This window comes from Lolium rigidum, chromosome 2 (genome assembly GCF_022539505.1).
Source record: "Lolium rigidum isolate FL_2022 chromosome 2, APGP_CSIRO_Lrig_0.1, whole genome shotgun sequence".
Classification (NCBI taxonomy): domain Eukaryota; kingdom Viridiplantae; phylum Streptophyta; class Magnoliopsida; order Poales; family Poaceae; genus Lolium; species Lolium rigidum.
In genome coordinates, this window is record NC_061509.1 from 27,249,095 (window position 1) to 27,259,831 (window position 10,737).

General features: G+C 45.0%; 2 protein-coding genes across 2 annotated transcripts; one reads left to right on the plus strand and one right to left on the minus strand.

The window, feature by feature from the left end:
* Positions 1–628: 628 nt before the first annotated feature.
* On the plus strand, positions 629–5,018 carry LOC124689404. The gene is made up of 2 exons (XM_047222944.1): positions 629–1,817; positions 4,561–5,018. Exons 1-2 carry the CDS (start codon positions 629–631, stop codon positions 4,578–4,580), a joined length of 1,209 nt encoding a protein of 402 aa, XP_047078900.1. The 3' UTR covers positions 4,581–5,018.
* Positions 5,019–7,770: 2,752 nt separating this feature from the next.
* On the minus strand, positions 7,771–9,320 carry LOC124686137 (WD repeat-containing protein RUP2-like). Its single transcript, XM_047220133.1, has one exon. The coding sequence runs from the start codon at positions 9,272–9,274 to the stop codon at positions 8,066–8,068; it is 1,209 nt and encodes a 402-aa protein (XP_047076089.1). The 5' UTR covers positions 9,275–9,320; the 3' UTR covers positions 7,771–8,065.
* Between the last annotated feature and the right edge of the window lie 1,417 nt (positions 9,321–10,737).

Here is a 10,737-nt window from a genome sequence, read left to right on the forward strand (position 1 = left end):
ATCCGACTGCCTTAGAGCCATACAAGCTTTGTCATCTACGGAGCCCGAAAGATCAGCAAGTTGGCCTCTCATTCTAGAAGGGCGGGAGCTTCTGAATATTTATAGTGACATTGTATTGGCTAAGGCTGATCGTGTGTGTAATAGTCCGGCGCATGTTCTAGCCCAGGTAGGAAAATCGGGTCTCAACGGTTCCTCTTGCAACTCAACCCCAGATTGTATAAGGGAGTTGATTGCAATTGATTGTAAAAACACTATGTAATTCTCGTAGCGAGCAGGTTTTTACGCACTCTTTTCCTTACCAGAGTACCTGAGGGGACTGGAAGGTTTTTAATGAGGCGGCCTGCTGCTAAATATATAAGTGATCTTACTTCAAAAAAAAAAAAAATTTGGAGCTAGAATGTAGACTATTTCAGAACAGAGGATCATTGAAAAAAGACAATCTCCAGAAATATTTTAAAATTTATTAATAACTTACAAAAATACCAGTTTTTTTTAAAAAAAATGACGAGCCAAAATCGCTTTCTGCAGAGGCGCTCCCTTCTTCCCCCAAATCCCCACACCTCACTCGTTCCAAACATTCCTAGGGTTTCTGCACTGTTCCTTCTCACCACCGACCGGCGGCGGCGGGATGGCCGGCGCCACGGCCGACGAGCGCGAGATCCTGGTGGACCTGGCCGTCCGCCAGTCTCCTCCGCTGCTGCATCGCCCCCAGGAAATGGCATCGCTGCCGATCCCCGAAGAGCTCCTGCCGGGCATCTTCCTCCGCCTCCCCGACCCGGCCGACCTCGCCCGCGCCTCCGCCGCCTGCGTCTCCTTCCGCCGCCACATCACCGACCGCTCCTTCCTCCGGCAGTACCGCAAGCTCCATGCCCCGCCCCTCCTCGGCTTCGTCGAAATAAAGGGAGAATTCCACCGCGCCAGCCCGCCTTACCCCTCCGTGTCGGCAGCCAGCGCCGTCGCCCTCGCCGCTGACTTCTCCTTCTCCTTCCTCCCTGCCCCCGCCTGCCAGTGGTTCATCCTGGACATCCGCGACAGCCGCGTCCTCCTCTACAGGACCTGCTTGCCGGGCACCGCCTTCCTGCTCAAGGAGATGCTGGTGTGCGACCCCTTGCACCGGCAATATCTTCGGCTTCCCCCAATCCCCGACGAATTATCCACTTCAGTGGAGAAATGGCACACGTTCCTCGTCCATCAGAGTGATCTGGAGGCTGCGGAAGAGACAGCCTTCAGAGTGATCTGGATGGCATGTCTCGGACATAAACTGGCAGCCTTTGTCTTCTCTTCCACCACCGGACAATGGCAAGCTGGTCCATCACATAGTGGCTGGATCGAATCATCTGGCGCCCTCTCTCGTTCCCAATACGCGAATGGATGCTTCTATTGGGTGACAGATTGCAGAGAAAAGTTGTTAGTACTTGATACTAGAAGGATGGAGTTCTCCACCATCGATGCCCCACCCGAAACCAAACTTGATGATGTGAATGTAGCCATTGTGGAGGCAGGGGAAGGCAGGCTTGGGATGTTTGTTCTACCCTGTGGATCTGACCTCAGTTATATCATTAGGCGAAACAATGTTGGGAGCTCCGGCCAGTGGCAGTTGGAGAAGACAATCTCCTTAGGTTATGATACTTATTGGTACTGTTTCGTTGGCTCAATGCGGGGACACTTGTTCCTAGAGCATATGGGAGACTTCTTCTTGTTGGACGTCAAGTCATTCAAGCTTGAGACGGTGTCTGCTTCAGATCATACGTTTCTTTGGCCGCGTGCATATAGCAACTTTCCACCATCATTGTTGTCGTCACCGACAGTAGCAAGTGGTAAACTTCATACTGCATCCCAGTTATCTACTTCCGTTCTTGTCTGATCTGGTGCTTTATAGTTCATTACTGTGATTGGTAATTCTTGCTTACGCGGTTTGATAATTGTTACCTCCTATGTGCTTGAGGCAGAGCTAACAAAGCTCAGCAACATAGCAGTGATGTATTTGCTTCTGTTCTAATTGCCATTTCAAGGTAATTGGATAAGTAAAAGAAAAAAAATGATCTTACACGAGATGATAATCATTCTTGAGGCGTTGTAGATTTGTAATGAACACAGTTTGTGACAATTATCTTGGAGGATTTTTTAATGGTCAATTTAGTGAAGGTTACAAGATTAAAATTGTTTTCACCTCTGGATTGTTTCAGCTTGGAAAAAATCATTCCAGACTATCTTGTATATGCTTTTCTTTTGATAGATGTAAGAAGAAAGGTTTTATTTGATAACCTTTACACCTAGACATTTATCTTATAATTGTGGTTTGGAATAAATCTGCATAAACTGGTATGTTTGCACCTAAGAGGCTGAGCTGCACTATTTCATCTCGTGTATATGATATATTGATATAAGCAAAACTGAAATAATGGGCTTGATTAGTTTCTGAAGGAACCATCCCCTTTTTGTGCTAAATAAATACACATGTTATTCATATAGCAAGAAGATTTTGCTAGCTTGTGCTTAGAAAGTGTTAGATTTGTGTTGGAGATAAATTACAGGCAGTGTACTCATGTTCTGTAGATGATTCAAACTTTTGACTCACTCAAGACACACGCCCGATGCAATCAATCATTTTTGTAGGATGGCAGAGGACACACATAGTATGTTGAGTGCTGCTAGTGGGATCACTTAGTATTTTTGTCCTTCGGTGACCGAGGTTAGAAATTTGTTATTTTTTAGAACTAGCTAATTTCTGTGGGATAGAGCTACCAATATTTTGGGGCTTATGTTTTTGTAAGGATTCATTTCTCTATGTTTGCATGCCTTTGTCGGGTTATCTATACGGGGCCCACGTGCAAAATGACAGCAAGGGCCCCTCATTCACACGCAAATTTTTAAGAGACTACATTTCAAGCTAAAAAAAACTTCATATTTTATTAACAAAGTAATATTGGGTACATAGCATAGATCAACAATCTTTTGATTCTAGAAATGACAGCACATATTAATCTTTTGGTGCTTAAAATGACAACACACACTAATTATTTGTCTCAATCAAGGGACTAACCATGGTAGTAAGGAACCATATATGATGGTTCTACAAACGTTCGTTTCGGTAGGCTTGAAATGTATCAGTACACTAGCATATAACATGGAGCTTTTTTATATAATATTGTGCAAGTTGAAAAGTTGCAATACCAACCTAGAACGAGGTGTGGAAGTCACAGGCTCACATCAGTTTCCTATTTCAGAGAGAACCAGAGAGCAACAATCACCTAATAAACACAAGAAATTTTTGGACAAGCGCTTAGCAGCAAACAATAAGTAAAGCATCACATGCAGTTGTGATAAAAAAATATTAACAGTGAAAGGTTGTTGGTCATCGACACTTTGATTTTATAAATTTGGCGAATCATTTAGATTTTTGTGCTCGTTAGAATTATAATCGCCCTAATTGATGTCATCATCACCATCTACATTCCCAATTGGTTGTTCTTCAATAGTTACTATGGCCAATTGCAGAGCTCCTTTCTATGGAGATCTTGACTGCTTGAACTGAAGAAGGGAAAAGGGAAGCTATTTAACACTGGCCAATTGAGGAGCAATGGGAAGGGCGAGGCGGCGAACAGAACTTTACCTCTCTCTAATCCGGGAAATTTGATTGGGAACGAATAAAGGATCTTACACACTATGAGTAGCATTCTTCTGACCCTATGGAATTTTTAGAGATATCAGATCACATTTTTTGTTTTAGTGCACAAACTAAGGAGACTTGCACGTTTTAACCAGGACATTACTACCACTTTACCTTTGGATTGTTTCGCCCTAGAATTTTTTATTTTAGTCAACATGACTTCTCGGCTCTAGTTTTTTGATAGATATAAGGAGGCAAAAAAACAGCAGTTGGTAATTGTTACACCTATAAATTCATCTCGTGATGTTGGTTTGGAAAAAATCTGCATAACTGACATGGCTGCAAACTTGCAATATTGCATCTCCTATATATGATATGTCAGCAAGATTGAAGTGGTGAGCTTGATTAATTTTTTAGGGATTATTTCACAACAAACTTGCTCCAGTGAATTGCCATTCATGTAGCATGAATAGCTTGCCAGCTCAAGATAAATTAGAGGCTGAGCACCCATGTTTTGTAGACAGTTTGTATTTTTCGTCTGCCTCCATCTCACGTGCCAGATGCAATCAATCATGTTATTATTATGGTTGAGGGACGCACACTATTATAGTTGTTTGTTGCTACTGTCACCCCTGAGTTTTTTTTCCACTTCAGTTTAGAAATTTGTTTTTTTGTATCCGGTAATTCGTGAAGTCCTAGGACATGAAGCTACCAAAGTTTTACAGCATTAAGTTCTTTCAAGGATTCACTTATCTGTGCGTACATGCCATTTTCCATGTATGTGCTTTGATTTAAGCCCTAATATATCTCAGAATTTCTTGTCGTACTATTCCTGTAAGCAATGTGCTGATTTTTGCCTGATACTATTTCATGCTGTACTTTTTCCTGTTTGTTCACAAGCTCTAGTATATGTGCAATTTGAATAGACTTAATTTTGAGACATTGGGCAGGCGTTGAGGAAGGGGGTTAAGAAGGAGATGCTGGAACAAGGCTGTGCTGCAAACTCATGTGCGGAGTCACCACAGTCAGAGTAGTGCTGATGTAGATGCTGGTGGTCAGGCATAGGAGTAGAGATGCTGGTGTGGTTGTGACGCAACTTGACAATTACCCACTAAGCTGGTGATCATTTGGAAGTAACCTGAAGTGTATGTTGTAGCCTGGAGAACTTTAAAGGCATTTAGTTTCTGCACATTCAGTAGTATAGGTTAACCGAGACAATGTAAGGAGTCAAATGTAGCTGTGATCTTATTGTACGCCTGCCTAATCTTTGTACCTGCTATTGATATTGCTACAGCTACGAGCATGTGGGATGTAAAATCCCAGGTATGCGTGTGTGATCAACTGTGCAGTGCTGATCCACTCTCTTGGGAGGAATAAAAAGCCATCTGAATCAGATGTTATGTTTGCATGGTGAGGCGAACCAGATTGTTACATGCTTACATGTTTTTCATTGCGTTTTATTTCATAGCAAAGAAGGATAGTTTTACAAGATCACATCTCACGAGGGAGGTGTGTTACATGATATGGTATCACAGCAGCATGGCATGCAGACCTAACGCCCCGGCCTTAGCCCAGATGGAAGCTTCTGCCTGGATCTTGTCGCATGTGCCCGAGACCGAAGGCCGCTCACCCTCGAAGACACGAGCGTTACGGTGTTTCCAGACCATCCATGGTAGCAGAAGCGTCATAGTGGCTAGGCCTTTGTGCATTGGCTTGGGCGTTTTTGTCGCGCGATGATCCACCAGTCGCTCAAGGAGGCCTCATTGACGGGAGGGTTGCAGGTAAGCCGAAGCCATGCCAGGATCTCGTACCAAACTTGCCTCGAGAAACACTAGATGCAACGACATAAGGAACAAGATCTTTTAGAAGGAGATAGAAGCACTAGATATTTTATGATCATACCTAGTGGTCTTAAACGTAAGAATAAAAAATTATGACCGCGTCATGAGGGAGGTCTCGTAGAAGGTAATCACCGATCATTATCTACTGAATCATTCAACTGACTTTTATTAAAAATAACCTTCGGACCGGTTGATTTATTGCCTATTCAATTGAATATTCCTCTACCTGCTCATCTAGAGGAGGCAAATAGAAAGTTTTTCTTTCAAAGAAGTTAAAAAACAGTTTTCTCTCGATGGAACACAACGGAACGCCAGACCTTATGGATTCCAGCTATCGTTATTTTAGAATGGGTCGATGTTTGTCGACCAAAAGATCAAGGGGCGCTTGGGGTGACAAATCTTGACCTTAAGAATGCTTGCCTCCTATGTAAATGGATTTGAAGGTTAGAAAATGAAGAGGGTTTGTGGCATGATTTGGTTAGAGCAAAATATTTCAGGAAAGGTACTTTTACTCAATGTAAATCAAATCCCGATCATTCACATTTCTTGTGTCGTTTGGTTTCTGTTAAACATGTTTTTATAGCCTTTGCAAGAGAGTGATTGGTGATGGTAGAAAGACTTGATTTTGGGAGGATTGTTGGATTGGTCACAAACCAATATTGCCAAAGTTTCCCTTGCTTGTATAATTCTTTGTTATAGTCACAATGTTAAAGTTAACACGGTCTTTACTACAGGGTTCAATTTTCTCAAGTTTAGGAGATCTCTATGAGATGAAACAAAAGAAATGTGGTTAATTTTTCTAGAATTGTGTAGTTAAGTTAATTTGTCCCGTGGGGCTCATAGGGTAACTTTGCTTTCGATCAAGTATGGGTTTTTCCTATTAATTTTATGTACTCCTTTCTAATAGTCAAGCGTGTCAATTTTCGTTATAAAGCTATATGGAACCTCAAACAACCTTTAAGGATCAAAACTTTTTGTTGGATAGTGATGAGAAATAGAATTCTTACCAAAGAGAACTTGCTCAAAAAAGGATGTAAAATGCAGAACTATGTGAGTTTTGCGATGATCCTGAGGCACATGAACATTTGTTATTTTTTGTGTCTTCTAGTAAAATATATTTGGAATATAACAAGTGTTTCTCTAGGGATTAACTCCATTCCGGTGGGTTTTGGAGAGTCATATATGGATTGGTTTAATAATAATTTTGGTAGGAGTAGAAGAGCTATTATGATAGGATCTATTGCTATTATCTAAGCTATGAGGAAAACAAGAAACAAGACTTGCTTTAGATTGAGATCCTACAAAAATTTGTTCTTTTTTTTCTTTTCATTTTATTAACCAGTGCGCAACAACGGGAAAAATTGCAGAAAGATGGGCTAAGAAAGTTTCTACTTGAAGAGGCTAGGAGAATGGAACAAGTTGCGCAGGAGATTCCGGGCAAAGTCATGGCTGCTGAAAAGCGGATAGTTGTGTAGCATTCACGTTCATCTCCTTGCTCAAGCTCCAGTAGTGTCTCCTCGAACATGCATGTAGTAGATCGTAGCACTCATGCGTATACCTCTCTTCCTTCCCTTGGATCAGATAGGCGGGATGAAATTTTGATATGTTTATGAAAATATGTCGTGGCCTTTGTGTCGTGAGTCACTTTTCCTAGATTCTATCTAAAATTATCTTCCTTTTCTTTTTCATGATATTTGTCGAGGGTTGGTTCTGTTTTAGTCAACAATTCATTTATGTGTTATGTTCTTAATTAACCTTGTAATAACTGACACTCCAGTTTCTTAAACAAAACTGGAAGCCCGTTGGGCTCCTCATCTCGAAAAAGAAAAGCTTATGTCAAAAGGTTACTTCAATGTGAGCTGAGATATGAAAAAAAAAGGTCAACGGTAGCTGTCAAAAGGAACCTTGTTGTGTAATAGGTCAAGAATTTGTTAATTTTATTCCTTAAAATCTAGATCAGTATGTACATAAAAATGAAAATTGTCAGGAACTCAAGTCACAAAATCCGCGCTCAGCAAAAAATCAATGCGACCAAGTTAACCAATCGCCCAACTTTTGGCCCGATGGATGCAGGAAACAGCGTCTCGAGCAACCAAACACGCCCCTAGTATCGTGAGCCATCAAAAAAAAAAATCCATGAATCATACGGAAGGTTTGTATGTGACTAACAAACAAATTTAGAAGCACAATTATGTCAACTGTCAGCTGGGAATTAGAAAAATCTATAAAAAAGATCATATCAACAATAGCTGCTAAAATGAACTTCGCATAGAGGGTCAAGAATTTATAAAAAAATGAGCTCCAATGTGAGCCGAGATATATAAAAAGAGAGTCAAACGATAGCTCTCAAAATAAATTGGCAGTGTAATAATGGGTCTAGAATTTTTGAATTTTATTGCTTAAAAAATAGATCAGTGCGTACATAAAAATTGGTCAGGAAGCCAAGTCACAAAAATCAGAAATAGAAAAAGAAGAAGATGGAAATAATCTCTCTTTCCCAGTACTAGTACTCTAACAAGTAGTATAATCATAAAAATTGGAAGGCATGAAGAATGAATCACACACACGCACTATTGGTGTGCATCCGAAGAAACAGGGATTGTGGCTTCGCGCGCTATTGGTCGTCGACTTGTGGGTTATCAGTAGTCCGGCGCTGGCACGTGAACATCTTGAGCACGCCGTCGGACCTGCCGGCGACGAGCGCCCCTCCGCCGGCGTCGGCGTCGCCCTGCCGCCAGGCGACGGCGCTGACGAAGCCGCCGCCGGCGTCGCCGTCGCCGAGGCCGAAGGGGTGGACCCAGACTGGCTTAGCCCACCTGAGGTCGTAGACGAAGACGTGGTTGGACTCGGACCCGCTGGCCACCAGCCCCGCGCCCCGCCACAGGCCCATCCCCACGAAGCTCCTCCCGCTCACGTGGCCGCTGTACGACCGCACCTCCCGCGCAGGGCCCGACACCGCCGTCGCCGCCGGCCACTCCCACAGCCGGTGCGTCCCGTCGGCGGCCGACGTCACCACCCTCCGCGCCGGCGCCCAGCGCACGTACGTGACGGCGCGCGCGTGCCCGTCCATGCACGCCACCGCGCCGTGGCCCAGCGCGCGCACGTCGTACACGGCTGCGCGCCGGTCCGCCGAGCCCACGGCCAGCTGCGGACCGCCGGAGGGGTCGAACTCCACGCACAGAACCGCGCCGCCGGCCCGCGCCGTGGCCCACGACGTCCCGGAGGGCGCGCGCGGGTCCCAGACGTGCGCCGTGCGGTCGTCGGAGCCGGACGCCGCCATGGACGCGCCGTGGGGCGCGTAGTCGAGCGCCCACACGCGCCGCCCCGCGTGCTCGTCGCGCTCCCACGACGCCACGCCGCGCTCCGCGTCGTACTCCGTCACGACGCCGTCGTAGTCGCCGCACCCCACCGCGCCTCCCTCGGGCCGCCACCGCACGCTGCTGAGCTTTGCCGGCACGCAGATGCACGCCGCGGGGCTACATGACGACGACGTAGACTGCGTTGGCGGGTGCAGGAAGTCGGCGACGGTGTATATCCGGACCTTGCGCGCGATGCCGCCGGTGGCGAGGAGGCGGCCGGCGGGGTCGAAGTCGACGCTGCCGATGGCGTCCGACGCGCCCGCCAGCGCCGGGGACGGCACCGTGGCCGCGAGCCGGAAGTCCCATTCCAGCCGAGGCGGCGACAGCTCGTCGTCCTCCTCCGGCCGCGCGGGAAACGTAATGCCGTGGTCGACCTCGTCGTCGTCGTTGGCTTCTTGGCTATGTCGTCGGCGCTGGTGTCGGGAGGTGGAGGGAGGTGAAGAGGGGGAGGAGGGGTTGGTCATGGAACGCTCCTCATGGACATGGATCGAGAGCTAATAAGCTACTAGTCGTAAGTAGTACAATGGTGTACTTGTGCATGTGGTGATGATGAACTTTGGTTTTTTCTTGGTTTAGGTTTGGTGGCTCTTGTTTATTTGGGGTTGAGCCTAAGCTAACTGCCTTAATTGCTGCCACCAGGAACACTTGCCTAGAGAGAGGGAGAGGTGGTCTAATGGAGAGCCACATGAAGAAGGCAACGAGAGAGAAGGTTTTTGTGGTGGGAGTTGCGGTCATGTCGTGGCTACCTCTGCAAATGCAATGCCAAACCTAATCCACAGCTCCATCGGCTAGCTAGCTATCAGGAGGTTGTGCCCTGACTAATTCCCATATATCTCATTAATACACCGGTACTTTTAGTTTGTGTTGCATTATCTGTCCACGGTGTCGAGGCTTTTCTTCCTTTCCAAATGAAGCTATCAAGCTAGCTACGGGGGAGTAGTATCTAGGTTTTGGCATTCTTTACCTTTGCTTGTTTTTTTGCTATTCCTTAGACTACTAATTAAGAGGCAACTATTTCTATATCACTGCTAAGAACCATTTGGATTCGACCGTATTCGTGCAAATACAAATAAAAGAGGTGAGAGGATCTCCATATAATGATTATATGTGGAAACTCAAGAATGACTAGTTCCAAGTCATGTGAGTGGTAGAGTTCATTTTTCCTTTTCGGTTGAGTATCTTCTCTCCTCCTTTCATTGTCGCCAACTCTCCATCTCGATTATTAATTCCCTTCTTCTTGCAAAGTAGGAACCCGGTCCGACCCTTGCTATAACATCACACACATCCTTCTCGCAAAAAAACATCTCACTCATCCTTCCACAAAACCAGGATAAAGTTGAGGCAACTGGTCATGCTTCAAGGTAACTTCCTAGAGAAATATATTTTGTATACGACTAGCACCACCAAGCACCAAGAAAATCGGTTAATCGATGAAGATACATCTTATATCATGCCCACAAAAGAGACATAAAGTCCTAAGAGGGCTGGTCTTAAGATAATCCAAGTAAACACACAACAAATGCCATAGGTGGATGTCATTGTCCATAATGGATGATATGTCTTAATGATTACCCACAATATATTAGTTTAGTGTACTTTTGGGCCTTAAAATATGTAAATTATATTTTTTCTAGCAACTTTCCTTTTGCGAGTTGAGGCCGTTGGGGCCGCTGGCAACCGCAAATGGACGTGTGCCTCTTCCATGTCTGCGGGCCACCGCAAACATACCGAAACAGGCAGTTTTGCTATCCAAAGTATGGTAGCCCATTGGAGAATGGCATAATGCGTTTTTGTTATCTACCCGCCGGTAGAGTTGATGTATGATGTTTGCTTAGAAGAAGAAGAAAACAGCGCAATGCGCCTTACTTTATTGGTGCACTGCTCAATATTCACTCGTGCACCTGATTTGTATCGGCTCATTTTTTGC